Source organism: Coloeus monedula (assembly GCF_965178545.1).
Source record: "Coloeus monedula genome assembly, chromosome: 31".
Classification (NCBI taxonomy): domain Eukaryota; kingdom Metazoa; phylum Chordata; class Aves; order Passeriformes; family Corvidae; genus Coloeus; species Coloeus monedula.
In genome coordinates, this window is record NC_138811.1 from 118,909 (window position 1) to 139,669 (window position 20,761).

Below are 20,761 nucleotides of genomic sequence, written 5' to 3' on the forward strand. Positions count from 1 at the left end.
GAGTAACGGCCCCGCAGGACCCCCGGAAGGTTCCGGGGCGGCGGGAGAGGGGCCGCGGCCGTGGCCTCGTGCCCGGCGTGGGGATGGCGGGAAGGGCCGCGGGGTCCCGCCAGATCCCACCGGATCCCTCCGGATTCCCCCCGGGGGCGGCGGCGGCACCGCCACGGCCATCGACGGCCCGAGGCTGGCGAGGGGCGGGCAGGGGGGTGCGGGGCGTCCGAGAGGTGTCCGGGGGGTCCCGGGGGGGGGTCTGGGGGCTCCGGGCCTGCTGGCGGGGCGGGGGCCGGGGGGGCCGGGGGGGCGGTGGCGCCGGGCGGTGATTCATCCTTTCCCCCCGGCGCCGACGGGCGCGGACGGGGCGGCCCCTTCCCGCCCCCGCCCCCGCTTGGCCCGCGCGACGCCGGAGCCGCCCCGGCCTGGGAACCCCAAATCCCAGACCCCCCCCCCCCCCCCCGGCCTGAGAACCCCCAGACCCACAGATCCCACCCCCCCCCCCCCTCCGGCCTGGGAACCCCAAATCTCAGATTGCCCCCAGCCTGGGAACCCTGAAACCCACGGAGCTCCTCCGGTCTGGGAACTCCTAGACCCACCTGGCATCACACCCCCAAATCCCAGACCCCTCCCAGCCTGGGAACCCCAAAACCCACCGACCCCCCGGCTCTGGGAACCCCCAAATCCACTCGGTACTGGCTCTCCCCAGACCTGCAGCAGTCTCCGGCACTGGACCCCCAACCCCGCGGACCCCCGCGGCATCGGACCCCCCAGACCTGCCGCGCCCCAGCCTTGGGACCCCCAGAATCCAGGGCACCCCTGGCCTCATCTCTTGGGCCTTGGGACCACCAACACACAGAGCCCCCCCCGCCCCCACAACACACCCAGCCAGGGACCCCCTCAGCCCCCCAACCGCTCTGGCATTGGACCCCCAAACCGCCCCCCGATATCAGCCCCCCAACCCACGGACCCCCAAAACCTCCTGACCCCCCCATCCCACCCCTGTTCCTGCATTCCGCAGGCGATGGGCGGCGCCGCTGCCTTTTCCCACTCCTGTTTTGGGGACGAAGGTGGGAATTTTGGCACCGGGCACCCCCCGCCCCCCCCGCCGGGGCCGCCCCCGCCCGGGGCCGCGGGAGCCGGTCGGGGCGGCCGGGCCGGCACCGCCCTGGCGCCGGGGGGGCACCGGGAGGGGCCCCCAAAATCGGGGTGGGGGCCCCCAAAAAACCGGGGGAGACACCCCAAAACCCGGGGGGGGCCCAAATCCGGGCCACTCCCAGACGCGAGGTCACCCCCCGCCCCACACTTGGGGGGCACCGGGCTGTGCCCACGGTGCCAGTGGGGCTGGTGGCACCAAAGGGCTGTTGCCGTCGTAACCGTTGTGGCCCCTCCTCCCCCGCCCCGTAGACCCCCGGGTTTGGCCACCCCCGGACCCCCCAGGACCCCTCCCGGCCTCCTGTCGGTGCCGCCACCGCTGGCACCGGTGACAGCTGGGCCCCACTGGCACCGGGGGGCCGCCACCGTCGCAACTGTCGCCACCCCCCCCGTGGGGACCTGGGGTCGGGGCACCCCTCGAGCCCTCCCGGAGTCCCCCGGGCCCCCCGGCCCCGTGTCGGTGCCGCCGCCGCTGTTTACCCCCATTTTTTGGGCCGGTTCCACCCGATTCCCTTTGAAGTCGCCCCGTTGTCGTGACGACGCTGATGTCACGACCGGGCGGGGCCTCGTGGGTCCCACATGGCGCCTGCAGAGCCCCGGTCCCGGGGACACTAGGGACGCCAGTGCCGGGGCCACCGCGGCCACCAGCCCCAGAGCCACCATGGCCACCAGTGCTGGGGACACCGGGGCCGTGCCAGTGTGACCAACGGCCACGGCCTGGGGGCCACGGGGGTCCCAACATGCGCTGACGGGGACATGGTGACGTTAATGGCACCGGGGGACGTGGGTCCCGGCCGATTAGGGAGATCCAGGGGGTCCCGGAGTGGCTATCCCGCCATGGGGACACCGAGGGGACACGGGGGACGTGGCACGGCTGGGGACACGTTTCACGCCGCAGACTGGTGATGGCTGTTGTGGTGCTGGGACTGGGGAGAGCCACCAGAGCCATGTCCCGGTGCTGTGCCCCAGTCCCGTGGCCCAGTCCCGTGTCCCCTTGCCATGTCCCAGTCCTGTCCCGGTCCCGCCACCCCTCCCGTGTCTCCTCAGGGCATGGCCCAGTGCCACCATGTGCCCGTCTCCACAGAGACTCCGCTGCCCTCGGACCCCCCCGGATCCCCCCAAAACACTTGGAGCCCCCCCAGGGGTGACCCTGCAGGGGTGAATCCCCACCAACCTGCCCACATTCCCACAGGTGCCACCGGTTCCGGCCTCGACACCGAGATGACACCGTGGGAGCACCGGGACCGTCACTGGGATTTCTGAATGTCCGACACCGCTCCTCCCCGCTGCCGCCCGCCGGGGTTCCTGGCGATGGGATTTTTTACCGTTTTTGCCCAAAATCACATTGCCAGGGATTTCCAACGGGCCCCAGCCCCCACCACCACGCCGGGGGGGGGCCGGGGGAGGGGGTTTGGGGGGGTCCTGGAGACTTGGGGGGGGGGGGTTTAGGGGAGTTTGGGTGCAGGGTGCAGGTGGGGGGCTGCATAGGTGCCATGGGGGTGGTTTTGGGGTGCTGGGGGGGGTTTTGGGGGCCGGGGGCAGGGCTTAGCCCACCTGTGAACAGAGTCCAGCCGCGCCATGTTCACAGTGGCTAAGTTCCGCCTCCCGCCCCCCTCACCCAGACAACGGGGGCTCCCCGGGGCCCCCCAAACCCTTGGGGCTCTCCCAGTTCCCCCCAAAACCCTTGGAGCCCCTTCCCGGGTTCCCCCTGAATACCTGAATCCCCTTGGGCCCCCCCAAGCCCCCCGAGTGTCACTGGATGCTGAGTCCCCAAAAGCACCACGGGACCGCTCGACACCCTGGGGGACCCCCAGGACCCCCCGAAGCCCCTTGGCCCCACCCGGGCGCTGCCCCCGGTGCCCGCTGAGCTGATTTGCAGTTGCTTTGGATAAACTGGCTCAGTTCAGCAGGAACAGGGGTCGGGCCCCCGCACCCCGAGACCCCCCTGGGTGTCCCCAGTTCCCCCTGAACCCTCCAACCCCCCCTGAGGAGCCCTCCAAGCCTCCGGTCCCGCATGTCCATCGCTCTCCCCGAGCTCACCGGGACCCGCAGGATCTTCCACAGCACCGAGACCCCAAAATCCCTGGAGGGGTTACCCAGAAATTTGGGGGGGGGGGGGGGGCGAGGGAGCAGGGACCCTTCGGGGGGTGCTAGGAGGGGGTGGCGGGTGCCGAGGGGAGGGTGGGAGGCAGTGTGGGGTCACAGGCGGCTCGTGGGGTGCTGGGGGGGGGGTAGTGGGGGGTTTCTGGGGGTTCGTGGGTTTTGTGGAGGCGCCCCGGGCGAGTTGTGGGGCGCGGCTGCTGGCCCCCGTCCCCTCCCCCCCCCCCCCCTGCTTTCCCCCGCGGTCCCGGGCGAGCCCCGGCAGCGGCGGCCGCGGCCCCCCCGGCTGTGGGTGAGTCACGGGAGGGGTTGGAGGGGTCTGGGGGGCCCCGCCCCACGCGAGGCCCCGGGGGGGGCTCCGGCGTCCGGCCCCTCCCCCAATCGTTCCCTGTTTGTTTCCCAAAATAAACCCGGCGGCGCCGATTCCAGGGAATTTCCCTGACGTCATTGGAGGCGGGGCTTTCGCGCAGACCACGCCCTCGTGGGCCACACCCGCTGTGGGGGAGGGGAGGCGCCCACGTGTCTGTGCCCCGCCCGGGGGGGGCGTGGCGCCTTCAGGCGCTGGCCCCGCCCCGCCGCGCTCCCATTGGCTGCCGCGGCTCCCTCCGCTGTCAATCAGCGCGGGGCGGGGCGAGCTGCCAGTCAGGTCGCGACGCACCAATCAGCGCGGAGCGGGGGCGGGACCTGGCGATCCATTCATAAAGTTGTGGCGGCGCCGGGAAACGGGGAGGGGGCCGGGATCCCCCCCACAGGCCCGGCGATCCAGGGAGACCCCTCTGAGAGCACCCGCAGAGACACCGGGACCCCCGAGGAACACTAAGATTTCCCCCTAGTCCCGCTTTAAGGACTCCTCGAGACCCCCCCCCCCCCAGGAGCCTCTCAGGGACCCCCAGAATCCCATGAAGACACCGAGACCCCCCCAGAAACACCCCCCGAGAACATCGGGATCCCCCCCACTGGATGCAATGATACCCCCCCCCCCCGAGACCCCGAGATCGTCCCTCAAGACCCCCCCCGGGAATACCTGGCCCAGCCCCAGAGACATGGACGCCTTCCCTCCCCCCAGAACCCTCCGGGGGGATAAAGTGACATCCCCAGGAGGTCCCCCGTTCTCGGGGCTACACCGATGTCCACCCCCCTCCCCAAATCTGTCCTCCAGGAGCTCCCCAAGCCCTCTCCGACCACATTCCGGGCCCCCCCAAATCAGACACCAGCGTCGGGGGTGCGGGGGGGGACCGCCGCCCACAAACCCCTTTTATTAAACAACGATGGGGGGCTGAGAACAGCCCGGAGTCCCGGGGAGTGGGGAGGTCACTGAAGGAGGGTTCAGAGGGCGTTCCCCGGGGGTCTCAGCCGCGGCCCTTCTTGGCTTTGCCCTTGGCGGGGCCTGGCGCCGTGACCAGCGCCAGCTTTTTGGGGAGGCCGCCCTGCGCGCGCTGCACCGTCTCCCGTTCGATCCGCATCCGGATCCCGACCTCCAGGCGCTGGGGGGGGGGAAGCACGGGGGGGTTAGGGAGGCACAGATGGATCCCCCCCAGACCCCTCGGGATCCCGCAAACCCCGCCGCCCCCCCCCCCCCCCGCCCCGCCACCCCCCCGCCACCCCCCCGCCACCTTCTTCAGCTTCTGCTGTTGGATCACACGGAGCTTCTTCGGGGCGATGGTGCGACCTGTGGAGAGGGTGGCTGGGCTGAGACCCGAGAGATCCCCGGGACCCCCCCCCACTGACAACCCCGAGCTCCCAGAAGCCGTGAGGCCCCGCAAGAGACCCCAGGGAGCGCAGCGGAGACCGCCAGGACTTCTATGGGATACGCCCGCCACCTCCAGAGCCTCCCTTCCACCCCAGAGTCCTGAGGCCTCCTCTCGCCCTCCCGGGGCTCCCCTGAGCGACCCCTGGACCCGCAGCCCACCTGTCCCCCTACACCGTTCGCCGGGACCCCCGGTCCTGGGACCCACCTTACCTCCCTTCCGCGGGCCCCGAGTACCCCGGGCCGCCGCCGCCGCCGCCGCCGCCGCCTTGGGACGCTTGGCCGCCACCTTGGGCCGGCCCTGCGCCATCGCCGCTACTTCCGCGTTAGGGCCGGAGCAGGCCGAGAACCGGCGGGGCGGAGCGTGCGGCACACCGGGATACACCGGGGCGTCGCTGCCGCAAAGCCTGCCGGGATACACCGGGGCGTTATTGCCGCAAAGACTGCCGGGATACACCGAGGCCTCGCTGCCGCAAAGCCTGCCGGGATACACCGAGGCTTTATTGCCGCAAAGACTGCCGGGATACACCGAGGCGTCGCTGCCGCAAAGCCTGCCGGGATACACCGGGGCTTTATTGCCGCAAAGCCTGCCGGGATACACCGAGGCCTCGCTGCCGCAAGGCCTGCCGGGATACACCGGGGCGTTATTGCCGCAAAGCCTGCTGGGATACACCGAGGCCTCGCTGCCGCAAGGCCTGCCGGGATACACCGGGGCGTTATTGCCGCAAAGCCTGCTGGGATACACCGAGGCGTCGCTGCCGCAAAGCCTGCCGGGATACACCGGGGCGTCGCTGCCGCAAAGCCTGCCGGGATACACCGAGGCCTCGCTGCCGCAACGCCTGCCGGGATACACCGGGGCGTTGTTGCCGCAAAGCCTGCCGGGATATACCGAGGCTTTATTGCCGCAACGCCTGCCGGGATACACCGAGGCTTTATTGCCGCAAAGACTGCCGGGATACACCGAGGCTTTATTGCCGCAAAGCCTGCCGGGATACACCGAGGCGTCGCTGCCGCAAAGCCTGCCGGGATACACCGGGGCTTTATTGCCGCAAAGACTGCCGGGATACACCGAGGCCTCGCTGCCGCAAAGCCTGCCGGGATACACCGGGGCGTTATTGCCGCAAAGACTGCCGGGATACACCGAGGCTTTATTGCCGCAAAGCCTGCCGGGATACACCGGAACCTGTCACTGCTCCCCCCGCTCCGCCAGCGCCCGGCACACCTCGGAGGGGGCGAAGACCCCCCACTCCGTGATGATGCCCCCCGTGATGAGCTCATGCGGCGTGACGTCAAAGGCGGGGTTCCACACATCGACGTCTGCAGGAGGAGGGGGGACACAGGGTCAGAGGGGCTCTGGCAGCGACCCCAGGCTGTCAGGACCCCCTGACCCAAATGCGACCGCCCCACCTCATTTAGGACCCCCTGATCCATAGGGCACCCCCTGACCCATCAGGGAACCCCCATCCCTAGACACCAACCCACCCTGGGGTCTGTGACACCCTGACCTGCCCAAATGAGACACCCCAGGACGCCCCCGATGCGCGGCACCCACCAGGGTCAGCCAGGAGGACGCCCCCGAGCTGGGTGAGCTCTGTCCCCGGCCGCTCCTCGATGGGGATCAGGTGGCCCGAGGCCAGCGTGGGGTCACAGGTGCTGCTTGGGGCGGCCACGTAGAAGGGGATCTCCATGTGCCGCGCGGCCACCGCCAGCTGGAACGTCCCGATCTTGTTGGCCACGTCCCCATTGGCAGCCACGCGGTCAGCGCCCACCACCACGGCTAGGGACAGAACGGGGTCAGGGGGACCTGTCCTTTGTCACCTGCCCCCATCACGTCCCCTCCCTGTGCCCCCCCTCTTTGTCCCAGTCCTTTCCCATGTCACCTGTCTCCAGCCTCTGTCACCCATCCCGTGTCCCTCCTCCTTGTCCCCATCCTGTCCCGTGTCCCCTCCTCATCTCGTCTCCCCTCCCTATCCTGTCTCCCCTTCCCATCCCTTGTCCCCATCCCCCTCCCGTGTCACCCCCTCCGTGTGTCCCCCCGGCCCCCACCACCCCTCACCCTGCACTCCCCGCTCCCTCATGGTGACGGCGGCCGCGCTGTCGGCGATTATCGTGACAGGGATGCCATCGTGGCGCAGCTCAAGTGCCGAGAGCCGCGAGCCCTGGTTGTAGGGCCGGGTCTCGGTGCAGAACACGCGCGACAGAGACCCACGTTGGTGCAGGGCCCGCACGACACCTGGGGACACAGGGGACACGTCAGGGACTCCGCGACAGAGACACCTCCCCTCGCCATCGAGACCTCTGCACAAGCCCTGGGGGAAATGGGGGACACTGAGCCCCCCAGTGCTCCCAGTACCCAGAGCGGTGCTGTAGCCCCCCAGTGCTCCCAGTACCCAGAGCGGTGCCGTAGCCCGCTGTCGCCAGGGTCCCGGTGTTGCAGTGGGTCAGGAGGGTGACAGGGCCACCCCCCGGGACCCTCCCCAGGATATCGCTCGCCCCGTGCGCCCCAATGTTCCGATTGTCCCTCCGGTCCTTCTCCAGGAGCCCCTCGATGTACTCGATGATGCTGGGAAGGGAGGGAAAAACGGGGGGTGTGACCCCCCCAACCCTAACCCCAAACCCACCCCAGGGGATCCCGAGACCCCCCTCAACACCCAAACCCACCCCAAGGGCACCTGGAACCCCAAATCCACCCCAGGACCACCTCAGGACCCCCCCTCAACACCCCAAATCCACCCCAGAGGGATCCCAGGAACCACCTGAGACTTCTCCCAGCCCCCCAACTCCCCCCAATATTGGGGATCCCCAATATTGACGTCAACACCCCCTCCCACCACCTCCCAGCCCCCCAGCGCCCCCCAAATTCCGCTCACCCCCGTTACCTCTCCCGCAGCTGCTGGGGGGTGACGCCGGGGGTCTCCACCTGCTGCCGGACAAACGTCCGGAGCCGCTCGGCCTCGCGGCCCAAGTTGGCGGCCGTGGGGCGGGCGCTGAGCAGGAACCCCAATTTCTGCCCCACAAACTCCTCCAGGGCCCCCAAATCATCGGAGGGCCCGGCGCCCCCCGCCAGCTCCACGGCCAGGCTCAGGCAGCCCAGCAGGGCGATGGCCGGAGCCCCCCGCACCTGGGGGGGGGGGCACAGAACAGCCCCTGAGCACCTCCCGGGCGGATTTGGGAGCTCCCCAAACAAGGGGGTGGTTGGGGTGGGTGGGGGGAAGGGAGAGGAGGGGGTTTTGCGGGGCTGATTGGGGACGGGTGGGAGGGGGCCAGGACCAGGGGCTCAGAGGGGGTCGGGGGCACTGGGGGGGGGGGGGTCTCCCCTCACCTCCATGTCGCGGATGGCGCCCCAGGCCCGCTCCACGCCCCCCACCCGCTCGTAGCGGAGCTGCCCCGGCAGCAGCCGCTGGTTCAGCACCTCGAGGGAGCCACGCCGGTACCGCAGCGACTCGAGCGCCATCGCGACACCGCGACACCGCCCCTTCCGGGCGGACGGGACCGCCCACGGCGGCGTCACGGGGGGACCGGAGCGCGGGGAGGGCCGGGGGTCGCGATCCGGAGCGGGGGTCCCATGGCGCGACATGCGACACTCACGACAGGCCACCGACAGCTTTTAATGTTGGGCTGCTCCGGGGTATAAATTACAGGGTGGGAGGGGTCTCTGGGGGTGGGCAGGGGGCTCGGCGCCCCCCCAGACCAGCCCGGGGGGGGGGGGGGTCCAGCCCCCCAAAACCCCGCTCAGGGGCTCTCGGAGCCGGAGTCCGAGTAGTCGGCGACGAGGGACGGGGCGGGGGCGGCACCGGGGGGGCCCGGGGAGGCTCCCCCAGCCTGGGGGGCGGCACCGGGGGGGCCCGGGGAGGCTCCCCCAGCCTGGGGGGCGGCACCGAGCGGGTCCGACCCGGCCTCGGAGTTCCCCCGGGGCGGCCCCTCCGCCCCCCCGCCGTCCTCCCCCGCCCGCCGCCGCACGATGCCGAGCCCGGCGGTGGTCTTGGGGGGGCCCGGGGGTCCCCTCGGCGCTCGCCCCGTCCCCAGAGCCAGTTTCTGGAGGGCTCCCCCGCCCGCTCGGGCCGTGCCCTGGGCGAACCAGGAGCGCTGGGAGATCTCGGAGCGCTTCAGCCGCTGCTTCTCCTCGTAGGCTGTGGGGGGACAAGGCCGGGGGGCGGTCAGGGGGGGCGCGGGGCCGCCCCGAACCGCCGCGGGAACCCCCCCGGGACCCCCCCACGCACAGTCGGGGGCGCGCAGGGTGAGCAGGGCGGCGAGGCGCCGATCCTCCTCCTCCTCGCGGAGCAGCGGGATGCTGAGCCCGGCCCTCGCCCGCAGCGCTGCCGCCTCCTCCTCCTCCTCCCGCAGCGTCTTCTTCTCCTCCTGGGGGGCGAGACGGGGCTGGGGGCACGGCCCGGAGACCCCCGGGGGTGCCTGGGGGTCCTGGAGACTCCAGCGTGGACAGGAGCCCCCCCGCTGGGCTTTTCGGGGTCCCGGAGTCCCCCAATGAAAATTTGGGGGTCCCGGAGTCCCCCAGTGAAAATTTGGGCGTCCTGGACCTCCCCACTGACCCGGAAGCGCCTCCGGAGGCGGCTGTTGAGGCCAAAATCGTCCTTCCAGGCGTCCTGAGCTTCCTGCAGCCGCGTCAGGGTGGGGGTGGCGCGCTCCAGGACCCCCCGGTCTGTCACCCCGTGCTCCAGCCGGAACATGGGATCCATGGCCAAGCGCTCCCGCTGCTCTGGGGCTGTGGGGACGCCGTTACCGCGGCTCACTGGGGGCACTGGCAGGGACTGGGGGCACTGGGAGGGACTGGGCAGGACCAGGACAGGGGTCCTGGGACTGACTGGAGGCACTGGGCCATACTGGGACTCACTGGTGGGCAGGACCTGGGCGCTGTCCCCGGGGTCCCAGCGCTCCTCCTTGCGCCGGGCCCCGCTGACGATGACATAGTCGCAGTTCCCGGGATCCGTCTGCAGCTCGATGTAGTTGACGCACAGGTGACACTTCATCCGGAACCTGGGGGGCGCACACGGGTCAGGGGGTCCCCGGGGGGTCCCCAGGTGTCCCTGCAGGTGAGGGAGGGGCTGTGGCTTACCTGTACACAGGGGTGGTGTAGTAGGTCCCCACCTTCTTCTTCTCCGCGTTGTACCTGACACCTGTGGGGGGATGGGGGGGGTCAAACCAGCCCCCCCCCGCAGATGTGGGGACCCTTTGGGACCTCCCAAAACTCCCCAATCCCCAGAACAGGGGTGCAGCTCACCCATCCCGATGTGGTTCTGGCAGCCGTCACACCAGATATTAAAGGGCATCTCGAACCTGGGGGGTCAGGCAGGGTTTGGGGGTGTCAGTGCTGCCCCCGGGATGTGACAAGGGACGTTTTGGGGTGTCCCCCCCCTCACCTGATGACAAGGATGCCCTGGGAGAGCTTCCGGGCGCGCTCCCGCAGGGGGTGGCTGTGGTGGTACTTGTTGAGGGAGCCATGCTGGGGGGGAAAAGGAGGATCAGGGAGGGGGCCGGCCCCTCCAAAATCCCCACATGCCCTTCCAGCCCCCCAAAAATTCCACTCCCAGCTTCCTGAACCTTCCTGCCAGCCCCTAGCCCCTCAAAGTCCCACCCTCCCCACAGCCTGACATTCCCCCAGCACCCCAATATCCCCCTAAAATCTCCCTGACATCCCTCCCAACCCCCCCTGCCAGCCCCTAGCCCCTCGAAGCCCCTCCCTAACCCTGCGAGCCCCCCAGCCCACCTTGGCGGGGTCGAAGTCGGGCGGGTAGTACTTGTTGGTGCCCTTGCGTTCACCCTGGAGGGAAATCGGGGTGTCATGGGGTGGCCACGGGGTGACCACGGTGGCCCCGGCGTGGCCGCGGTGGTCCCAGCGCAGCTGAGGTGGCCCCGTCCGCACTCACCATGGCCGAGGGTCTCTGGAGCCGCGCGACCGGCACGGGCAGAACCTGGGGGCGACGAGGAGGTCACTGGGGAGCCCTCGGCCCGTACTGGGAGGCGTTAACGGGGTCCGTGCTGGGACAGGGGCACCAGTGCGGGGACAACAGCCACTGGTTTGTACTGGTACGGGATCGGGAGACAGCACCGGCCAACGCGCTCCCAGAACGCGGCGAGTGGGCACTGGCCTATACCGGGAGCGGCCCCCGGCCCAGTTTGGGGTCACTGGTCTCTACTTGCGACCAGCTACCCCTCGGTTTGGGGTCACCGGGCTATACTGGGAGCGGCCCCCCGCTCCAGGATGGGGTCCCCGGGCTGTACGGGGGTCCCCGGTCTGTACGGGGGTCCCTGGGCTTTACGGGGGTCCCTGGGCTGTACCGGGATCGCCCCCGCGCGCACCCCCCGCTCCCCACCGACCTCTTCCGGCTGCGCTCCTCAGGCCCCGCCCCTTCCTCCCCATCGCCGTGCGCTGATTGGCCCAGCCACGACGAGGGGGCGGGAACCTTCCTGTCGGCCCCGCCCCTCCAGCGGCGTTCGCGATCTCTGGCGGCGCCGCAGCGCGGTGACTTACGGCGGCCCGTAGCAACGGGAGCTCCGTAGCAACGGGGGTCCATAGCAACGGGTTTCCATAGCAACGGGGCATATTGCAGCGAGGGCTCCATAGCAACGGGGTCCACAGCATCGGGGGGCCCCATAGCGACAGCGTTCAGCGCGTCCGTTTCCATAGCAACGTGCTTCATACCAACGGGGTCCACAGCGACGGGGGGCTCATGGCAACGGGGGACTGTAGCAACGAGGCTCCATAGCAACGGGCTCCATAGCAACGGGGAATCATAGCAACGGATTCCATAGAAACGGGATTCCATAGCAACCGACTGCTCCCCTAACCCTCTCCCCTCCACAGCCCCCCACCGTCACCCCTGTGCCCCCATCGCTGTCCCCATCATCCTGTGTCCTCGATGGATAGAGTTGACCCCCCATGTCCTCATGGGGGTGGCAGTGTCCCTGTCATGGTCACCCCATGTCCCCATGGGGGTAGCAGTGTCCCCATCCCTGTCATGCCAGGTCCCCGTGGGGGTGACAATGTCCCTATCCCCGTTTCCATCACCCCAGGTCCCCATGGGGGTGGCAGTGTCCCTGTCCCCTCCCCACCAACCCATGTCCCCTCCACAGGATGGCGGTGCCCTCGGTCCCATCCCTGCCGCCATCCCTGCCACACACCTGCCACCATCTCCCGAGCCCCAGCAGGTGCCACCACGGTGGCCCGGTGGCCTCTGATCAGCCCCTGCAGGCAGCCACCGCCTTATCAGAGGGACACACTAATGAGCTACTGTGGTGCCACCGCGCCCCCAGTGCCACCGCGGTGTCCCCACGGCCGCATCTGCCACCGGCCCTGTCCGGCTGCCGCCCTGCAGGACATCCGGCTGCGCCGGGCATGCGGCCACAACACATGGACACAGCCTGGCCCGGACACGGGGGGACACGGTGGGGACACGGGGGGGACACGGGGGGGCCCAAGGGGACACAGGGGTCTGGCAGCCTTTGGGGACACCAGGGCAGCGAGGGTGTCCCCACGGTGGGACACCAGTGAGATGGTGGCACCGGCCCCGGGGGACCCCTACCAGGAGAAAGGGCTGAGCCCGGAATTTGGGGACACGGCCGGAGCTGGCGCTGTGTGGGGACACTTGTGACAGGTGGGCTTGCACAGGAGTGGGGCCATGCCCAGGTGTGGGGCCGTGCACAGCGTTTTGGGGTCCCCATCGCTCGCAGGTGACGCTCAGGGTCCCCCTTGGGGGACAGCCCCTGTTTGGGGTCCTGCCCCTGGGGACAGCCCCCAGTGACCCTCCGGGCAGAGCCCCGGTGCCGGGGGACTCCGGCGGAGCTCTGTGCCCCCCCTGCCCCCCGCAGCCCCTCCCGGCCGGGTGTCTTGGGGTCCCGGTGGCCCGGGGGTGACACTGGCAGGGCCACGTGCGGCGGCTGCGGCGCCGGGACAAAAGCGGCGCTGGGGACAAAGGGCCGTGACGTCACCGGGGGCTGGGGGGCACCCGCTGACCCAAATTCGGCCGCTTTGGGGGGTCACGGAGGGGGAGGAGCCGGGGGGACCCCGAAGGGCGGGGGGGGGGGGACAGGGCCACTGTGTCCCCACGGGAACGAGCTGGGGGGTGACACCGGCGTCACCGTGTGGGGAAACTGAGGCAGCGGCGGGGTCATTAAACCCCGTTAAGTAATGAAGGGGTAATTAGAGGAGGAGGAGAAGGAGGAGGAAGAGGAGGAGGAGGCGGAGGAGGAGGAAGAGGAGGAGGGGGAAGTCCCAGGCATTGGGGGGGCAGGAGGAGGAAGAGGAGGGAGAAGAGGAAGGTCCAGGGCACTCGGGGGGCAGGAGGAGGAGGACGAAAGTCCCGGGAATTGAGGGGCAGGAGGAGGAGGAGGAGAAAAAAGAGGAGGAGGAGGAGGAGGAGAGGGAGGAGGAGAGGGAGGAGGAGGAGGAGGAGGAAGAAGGTCCCGGGTACTGGGGGGGGAAGAAGAGGGGGAGGAGGAGGAGGAGCAGCAGCAGCAGCAGCGCGAGCTCTGCCGCAGCCCGGCCCGATGGGCCCCGCCACCCCGCTGCTGCCGGGGGGCTGACGGCGACCCCCGCCCGGCCCCGCCGCCCCGAGGGGGGGCCACCACCCACCGGCGCCGCCGCTTTCGCCTTTTTTTCTATCCGCTGGATTTTGTGGCTGTTTGGGGATTTTGGGGAGGATTTTTTACCTTTCCCCCCCTCTCACGGATGGTCCGGGCCGGGGGCGCCGGGATGCGCTGAGCGAGCCCCGGTTTTTTCCGCGCCTCTCCCCCTCCTCCCCCCCGCCCCAAATTACCGCAACCCGCCCCCCCCCCCCCCCCCCGGCGGGGGCACCGCGAGCCGCAGCGCCGGGACCCCCGCACTCCGCTCCGGGGCACTGTGAGCCGCAGCGAAGGGACCCCCCCGGCACCGGGGCGCCGGGAGCCGCAGAGGGGGGCTCGGCCCTCCCGGTACCGAGACACCGGGACCCACCCCCCGAAACCGGGGCACCGCGAGCTGCAGCGCCAGGACCCCCGCAACCCCCTCCGGGGCACCGGGACCCCCCCGCGCCGGAAGCCGCAGCGTCGGAGACCCCCTTTACACCGGGGGGGGCTCCCCCACCCCCTCCGCACCGGATTGCGGGGGGGGCACGGCAAGAGAAGAGCCCCCCCATCCTCCGGGGCACCGCGAGCCGCAGCGGAGGGACCCCCCCATACCGGGGCACCGGGAGCCGCAGCGCCGGGACCACCCCCCGCTTCGGGGCACCGCGAGCCGCAGCGGAGGGACCCCCGCATCCCGCGGACCCCCCTCTGCCGGGGGTCCCCCCCCGCCGCACCGGCTCGCGGGGGGGGCGCGCCGCACTGGAGGATGCTCGGAATGCCGGCACCGCTCCCGTCCGCCGCCTGAGCGCCCCGCGCCCGGTCGGGACGGACCCCGACCCCCCCCCGAGCGTTTGGGGGGGGCCCATGGGATGTGATGAGCTCCTCGACGGTGCCGACCTCAGCAGCGTGACCCCCCCCCCGGCGGGATGGCTCGTTTCGGAGAGGAGGTGGCGGCCCGCTACGGGCCCGGCGGCGGAGGGAGCGGCCCCGGGGCGGCGGCGGGGGGCCGGGGCGCGGGGGGGGGCCCGCGGCAGGGCCCCCCCGGGGCGCAGCGGCTCTACAAGCAGTCCATGGCCCAGCGCGCCCGCACCATGGCCCTGTACAACCCCATCCCGGTGCGGCAGAACTGCCTCACCGTCAACCGCTCGCTCTTCCTCTTCAGCGAGGACAACGTGGTGAGGAAATACGCCAAAAAGATCACCGAATGGCCATATCCTTTCTGGGGGGGCCCCCGCGCCCCGCACCGGACCCCCCGGCCGAGGGGACCCGGCTCTGGCACTCCCCGTGCCCCGTGATGGGAACCTGGGACTGGCACAAGGACCCCGGCCCCAGCCCACAGCCCCGACGTCTGGCCCTCATTGGGGTCTCCTGTCCGGCATTGGGGTCCCCAGTCTGCTATTGGGGTCACCCTGTCCTGCGCTGGGGTCCGCAGACTCGCACTGGGGTCTCCGTGCCCTGCATGAGCTCTTCAGCCCCGTATTGGGATCCCCATCCTCATATCAGGGTCCCAATATGATGGCTCCATGCCCTGACCCGCTTTGGGGTTCCCCTGACCTGCATGAGGGTCCCTATCCCCTGACCTCCATCGAGGACCCCGTTTCCCTGCCCTGCACTGGGGTCCCCATTCCGGTCATGCGTCACCTCTCCATCCCCATATCGGGGTCACCATCCCCGTACTGGGTCACCGTGTCCTGCACTGGGGTCCCCAGCCCCACACTGCGGTCCCCATCCTGTGTCCTGCACCTCGTTCCCATCCCACGTCCCCTTGCCCTGCACTGGGGACTCCAGACCCATATTGGGGTCACCGTGTCCTGATTGGGATCCCCATCCAATGTCCCTGTCCCTGTGACCTGCACTGGGGTCCCCAGCCCCCTTTTGGGGTCCCCAACCCCTTGCCTTTCATTGGGGACCCCCATTTCTCTGCCCTGCATTGGGTCCCCATGCCCCTGCTGCCCCCCCCATACCGCCCCCCTCCCCACATTTGGGGGATCCAGCTCATCCGGGGGTGCGGAGAGGGGGACCCCATTGCACCAGTACCTCTCGGTGCCCGATTTTTGGCGAGAATGTGTGACCTGGCATCCCCGAGCCCCCGCACCCCACAACCCTCCTGTCCTCCCCCCCACTGCCATCCCTCCGGGGTCCCCGCTGACTCGAGGTGTTCCCAGATCCGTCTCCCCTCCTCAGCTGGGGTGTCTGGGGGCGCAGGGCTGTTTTGGGCTATTTTGGGCTATTTTGTGCTATTTTGGGGAGGTGGAGCCCCGGCCCTGCTGCCCTTGGGGTTCCTCCGAGCCTCTTCCCCCTTTTTCCTGCCCCCAAAACCCTCGGCTGATAGCAGCAACCCAAAAAGGCCCCTGTGACCCCAAAAGGACCCCCACCATCCCAAAACTGCCACTGTCGCCCCACAACCCACCGCTGTCACACTGACACCTTTCCTGGCGGCTGGGGGGCGCCGACGCGGGGCTGGGGGGGGTCGTCACGCGCATTTGAGGGTCTCTGGCTTCACCACGAGCTTTTGGGGACCCCCCCCCCCGACACCGGGGGCACTTTGGGGGCGAGGTCACCCCCTTGGGCACATCCGATGTGCCCGCCAGAGGACCTGGGGGGTCCGGGGGTGCGGGGTTGGGGGTGCGGGTCGCGGGGGGGGCGGGCTGCGCCGTTCGGTGCCGCAGCGGGGCCGGGCAGCGCCGTCCCCGGGGCGGTGGAGGGCGAGCGGGTCCCGGCGCCCCGGGGCAGGGGCGTCGCGGCGGGGCCGGGCAGGGGTCTGGGGGTGTCGGGGTGCCCCGGGGTCCCGGGGGGAGGGGTGATGCATGGCCCCCCGCCCTCCCCGGCGCGGCCCTGCGGGTCCCATCCTGCGGCACGCAGAGCCTCCCACGCCGGTCCCGGGGCGAGGGGGCGGCGGCAGCCGGGGGTTGCTCCCGCGGCGCCCCAAAATCCGTCCTGGGGGGAATCCCGGGGGGCGCGCGGAGGGGAGGGGAAGCCTCCCGATCCCGGTTTGGGGGCGCAGAGCCCCATGGCAGGGAGGCTGTGCCGTGCTGGATCCGTGCTGGATCCGTGCTGGATCCGTGCTGCATCGCCGCGCTTCGCTGCCCCGGATAACCGGGCCGGGCCGTGCCAGGAGCCGTGCCGGGCCGGAATCCGGCACCGGATGCCCGGGCCATGCCAGGAGCCGGGCCGGATCCTGGCTCTGGGAGCTGTGCCATGCCAGGGAGCTGTGCTGGATGCCCGGGCTGTTCCAGGGAGCCGGGCAGGGCCAGATCCCGGTACCGGGAGCCGTGCTGGGTACCCGTGTCATGACGGAGGTACCGGCACCGGATCCTCGGATGTGCCAGGGAGCCGCACCGGGCCGGATACCGGCACCGGGAGCTGGTCAGTGCCAGGGAATCCTGCCGGGCTGGATACCGGTACCGGGAGCTGTGCTGTGCCAGGGAGCCGTGCCTGGTAACAGTGCGGTGCCAGGGAGCCGCGCTGGCCCAGATACCGGCGCCGGGGGACATATTGTGCCGGGAAGAGGTGCTGGAGAACCGAGCCGTGCCACGGAGCTGTGCTGGAGAGCAGCGCCAGGTCCCCGTGCCAGGGCTGTGCCCGGTGCCTGTGCCAGGTCACAGCGCTGTGCCGGAGCTGTGCCGGGATGGCAGAGTGGGGTGGCCATTCCGGGTGGCCCCGTTGTGCCAGGCTGGATAACCAGGCCAGGCTGTGCCGGAGAGCCGTGCCGTGCCAGGGAGCTGTTGGGACAGCCGTGCCATGCTGGAGCGCCGGGTGGCCGCTGGGATGGCCGTGCCATGCTGGACAGCTGTCCCGTGCCAGAGAGCCATGCTGGCCAGCAGTGCCACGCCGGAGATCTGTGTGGGACACCCGTTCCGTGCCAGGCTGTGGGGCCGCAGCCATCCCCTGCCTCGGCCTCGTGGGGTCCGGCCTCATCTTTGTGACCTTCAGTGCCACCATGGCCCCAGCCATGGGCACCACTGGTGGGGCGGGATGTGGGGCAGGGCACAGGGCCGTGGGGCAGCACTTGGGGACGCGGGACAGGACACGGACACGTTCCCGCAACCCCCGGGGGTGCCACTGCCCGGTGCCCGCGGGTCGGGCGGGGCCGTGTCGGTCGCGGCGGGTCCCGCTGTCCCCGGGGAGCTTTGATCGCTTCGCGGAGCCGAGGCCGCGGCTGCCGCTTTGATGAGGGAATTAATTAATGAACTGCCGAACACGCGGGTACCGACACCGGGGCAAGGGGAGGGCCTTGGCCCCGCTTTGGGCACCCCATGGCCCCACTCCTGCCTCAGTTTTCCCCCTGCCGGTGCGGTTTGGGGGTCCCCCAGCCCCGTATTTTCCTTGACTCGCCCCCCACTCCTTTTGAATACATGATTTTAGCCACCATCATCGCGAACTGCATCGTCCTGGCGCTGGAGCAGCACCTGCCCGACGAGGACAAGACCCCCATGTCGGAGCGGCTGGTGAGCAGGGGGCGAGTGGGCTGGAGAGGGTCCCCGGTACCCCTGAGGCTTGGGGAGGGTCCCTGGGGCTCCCGGGAGGGTTCCTGCAAACCCTGGGGGCTCCAGCAAGGGTCCCTGGGCACGTCTGGAGCTCTGGTGAGGGTCCCTGGACACCCTGGGGGTGCCAGCAGAGGTGCCCGGGCACCCCACGGGCTTTAGTGGAGGTCCCTGGGGGTTCTGCTGGGGGTCCCTGGCCACCCTGGGGGCTCAATCAAGTGTCCCCAGCCCCCCGCGGGGTCCCTGCTGTGTCCCTGCCCCCCCTGCGTGGGCAGCAGGACGGGAGTTTGGGAGGGGGGCAGCCAGCCCGCACCTGGCCCACGCCGGCCACGATTCCCAGCTCCCCCCGGACCCGCCGGCGTCCCAGTTTCCTCCTTACTGGGAATCTGGGCCACACCGGGAGCGTCGCCGCCTCCGCCCGGGACAACCTGGGGAGGGTCGGAGGGGGCCGGGGGCAGCGCTGACCCCTCGCCCCGGGGGCAGGGGGTGTCCGGAGGTGGTGGCGTCCCCTGGCACCCGTCCCCGACACCTGTCCCCGCGCCCAGGATGACACGGAGCCGTATTTCATCGGCATCTTCTGCTTCGAGGCGGGGATCAAGATCATCGCGCTGGGCTTCGCCTTCCACAAAGGCTCCTACCTGCGCAACGGCTGGAACGTCATGGACTTCGTGGTGGTGCTCACGGGGTGAGGGGCGCGCGGGGGACACCGGGGACACAGCTGGGACACAGCTGGGATACAGCTGGGACGCGCCTATTTGGGGACAAACGCGTGTCACCGCGTGTCCGTGCCCGTGGGGACCCGCCCCACGCAGGTGTGCGGGTGCAGGACCCCCCCCGTCCCCACCTCTGCCCCACCCTCGTGTCCCACGTGTCCCCCGCGCGTGTGCGGGGCCGCCGAGCTCGTCCCTGTCCCCGTGTCCCCGGGGGCCTCCCGGCGCTGTCACAACGTGTCCCCGCGGTGTCACTCAGCGCACGGCACCGGCACCCGCTGGCAACTCCGGCAGCTGCACCTGCAGCTCCAGAATCCCCCCGGCCACGGCAGCATCACCCCAGAGACCCCCGGTCACAGAGACCCCCGGTCACAGCCCCCCCATCCCCGTGTCCTGTGCTTGCCCAGTGGAGAAACTGAAGCGGGAGTTTTGGGGAGCTCTTTAGGGGGCTATTTTGGGGGGCTCTGTCCTGCACCCCCTGGCTTCCCTCACCCCCTGTTCCCAGCATTGCTCCCCCCCAGAAATTGGGGTGATGAGGGGGTGAATTAATTGGGGTGATTTGGGGTGAATGAAAGGGGGTGACAGAGGGTGGATAAATTGGGGTAAATGGGGGTATTGGGGGTCGCTGGGGGGGCGCGTCTGGCTGCGATGACGGGGCGGTGATGGATGAGCATCTCCATCAGGTTGCCATGGCAACAGGGGACCCTCCGCAGCACCGGGGTCAGCAATGAACCCCTGGGGTACACCCGGGAACCCCCTTTGGCTCGCCGGGCACACCCTCCGGCCCCTCGGGGATGCCGGGGCCGCTGCTGGCCGGTGGCCGCGACCCCCGGGCTGGGACCAGCGCTGGCATCAGCCACCACCGGCAGCATCGCCGGAAAAGGCTAAAAATAGCCCCGAGCTGCCGCCCGCGCTGGCGGCACCGGCTGCCGGCCCTGCGGCACGTGGCCCTGCGGCGGGGACACGGGGACTCGCGCGGGCCGCGACAGCACCGCCGCGGGCTGGCGGTGGCCGCGGGCTCGTGGCCGTGTGACAGGGACGTGGGGGCTCGTGGGGGCCAGGGGCTCGTGGCCATGTGACAAAGATTCGGGGGCTCATGGGGGCCAGGGGCTCGTTGCTCTGCACTGGGGACAGGGGCTCGCCGTGGCTGTGACAGCACAGCCGCGGGCTCGTGGCCCTGTGACAGGGACACGGGGGCTTGTGACAGCTGTGACAGTGTGGCCACAGGCTCACGGTGGTGGCCCTTGGACACGGTGGTGGCGTGGCCAGACACGCCATCTCTCGATGGCCGTGGTGACCGACTGTGGGGGTCCCTGGCCGTGCTGGGGTGTGTCAGCGGCTGTGGCCGCTCTTGGCAGCCGCGGTGGCCCTGCTGGGGGTCCCCACAACCGCTGGCCCTGCTGACCCCACTGTCCCCGCAGCATCCTGGCCTCGGTGGGCTCCCAGTTCGACCTGCGGACGCTGCGGGCTGTGCGTGTGCTCCGGCCCCTCAAGCTGGTCTCGGGGATCCCAAGTGAGTGCAGGGGGGGGGTCCCTGGGAGGATCTGGGAGTCCTCGGGAGGATTTGGGGGTCCTGGGGGGGTCCCGGGGGGGGGGGCGTGGCCGCTCAGCCGCCGCTGCTGCAGGTTTACAAGTCGTGCTGAAGTCCATCATGAAGGCGATGATCCCGCTGCTGCAGATCGGGCTCCTGCTCTTCTTCGCGATCCTCATCTTCGCCATAATAGGATTAGAGTTTTATATGGGCAAATTCCACACCACCTGCTTCGACCTGGTCACAGGTGGGGCCAAACGCCCCTGATCCCCCTCCAAAACACTGCCCAAATCCCCTCCAACGTCCCTAAGCCTCCCTAAGTCCCCCCTACACCTCCCTGAACCCCCTCCCCACCTCCTAAACCCCCCTCAAACTCCCGCCCCCTGCCCAATCCCCCCTCAATCCACCAAAACCCCCTTTAAGTCTGCCCCAAACCCTCTACAAAACCCCTAAACCCTCTAAATCCCCACCAAACCCTCTCCAAATC

The 20,761-nt window shown here is 70.2% G+C and overlaps 4 protein-coding genes across 4 annotated transcripts in view; 1 reads left to right on the top strand and 3 right to left on the bottom strand.

Moving 5' to 3' along the window:
- Window positions 1-4,464: 4,464 nt before the first annotated feature.
- Window positions 4,465-5,491, bottom strand: LOC309583624 (leydig cell tumor 10 kDa protein homolog). The gene is made up of 3 exons (XM_082299393.1): window positions 5,207-5,491; window positions 4,860-4,915; window positions 4,465-4,730 (listed from the first exon to the last, which is right to left on the bottom strand). The coding sequence occupies exons 1-3, from the start codon at window positions 5,301-5,303 to the stop codon at window positions 4,596-4,598; spliced, it is 288 nt and encodes a 95-aa protein (XP_082155519.1). The 5' UTR covers window positions 5,304-5,491; the 3' UTR covers window positions 4,465-4,595.
- A 663-nt stretch (window positions 5,492-6,154) lies between these two features.
- MRI1 (methylthioribose-1-phosphate isomerase 1) lies at window positions 6,155-8,447 on the bottom strand (the record flags this gene model as incomplete). The annotated part of the gene is made up of 6 exons (XM_082299433.1): window positions 6,155-6,310; window positions 6,546-6,770; window positions 7,050-7,226; window positions 7,384-7,556; window positions 7,873-8,114; window positions 8,316-8,447. 6 exons carry the CDS (start codon window positions 8,445-8,447, stop codon window positions 6,180-6,182), a joined length of 1,080 nt encoding a protein of 359 aa, XP_082155559.1. The 3' UTR covers window positions 6,155-6,179.
- Window positions 8,448-8,633: 186 nt separating this feature from the next.
- Window positions 8,634-11,352, bottom strand: YJU2B (YJU2 splicing factor homolog B). The gene is made up of 10 exons (XM_082299430.1): window positions 11,327-11,352; window positions 10,876-10,920; window positions 10,716-10,769; window positions 10,369-10,451; window positions 10,230-10,285; window positions 10,065-10,125; window positions 9,843-9,985; window positions 9,541-9,713; window positions 9,214-9,352; window positions 8,634-9,123 (listed from the first exon to the last, which is right to left on the bottom strand). The coding sequence occupies exons 2-10, from the start codon at window positions 10,876-10,878 to the stop codon at window positions 8,726-8,728; spliced, it is 1,110 nt and encodes a 369-aa protein (XP_082155556.1). The 5' UTR covers window positions 10,879-10,920; window positions 11,327-11,352; the 3' UTR covers window positions 8,634-8,725.
- Window positions 11,353-14,475: 3,123 nt separating this feature from the next.
- Window positions 14,476-20,761, top strand: part of CACNA1A (calcium voltage-gated channel subunit alpha1 A) — a gene marked incomplete at both ends in the record, with an annotated part of 28,247 nt that continues 21,961 nt past the window's right edge. The window contains 5 exons of the mRNA XM_082299264.1: window positions 14,476-14,759; window positions 17,892-17,997; window positions 18,579-18,718; window positions 20,165-20,256; window positions 20,369-20,521. Of these exons, the coding sequence (XP_082155390.1) occupies window positions 14,476-14,759; window positions 17,892-17,997; window positions 18,579-18,718; window positions 20,165-20,256; window positions 20,369-20,521 (775 nt within the window). The remainder of the gene's footprint in view (window positions 14,760-17,891; window positions 17,998-18,578; window positions 18,719-20,164; window positions 20,257-20,368; window positions 20,522-20,761) is intronic.

What these genes read in the sequence shown, in the direction of transcription:
- LOC309583624 (XM_082299393.1), bottom strand. Translation starts at nt 5,303, where the DNA reads ATGGCGCAGGGCCGGCCCAAGGTGGCGGCCAAGCGTCCCAAGGCGGCG. An exon ending in TCGGGGCCCGCGGAAGGGAG is followed by an intron (nt 4,916 to 5,206) that starts GTAAGGTGGGTC and finishes CCCTCTCCACAG; the next exon opens with GTCGCACCATCGCCCCGAAG. An exon ending in AACAGCAGAAGCTGAAGAAG is followed by an intron (nt 4,731 to 4,859) that starts GTGGCGGGGGGG and finishes CCCCCCCCCCAG; the next exon opens with CGCCTGGAGGTCGGGATCCG.
- YJU2B (XM_082299430.1), bottom strand. An exon ending in CGCCCAGGTCCTGCCCACCA is followed by an intron (nt 9,714 to 9,842) that starts GTGAGTCCCAGT and finishes GCGTCCCCACAG; the next exon opens with CCCCAGAGCAGCGGGAGCGC. An exon ending in CACCCTGCGCGCCCCCGACT is followed by an intron (nt 9,124 to 9,213) that starts GTGCGTGGGGGG and finishes GTCCCCCCACAG; the next exon opens with CCTACGAGGAGAAGCAGCGG.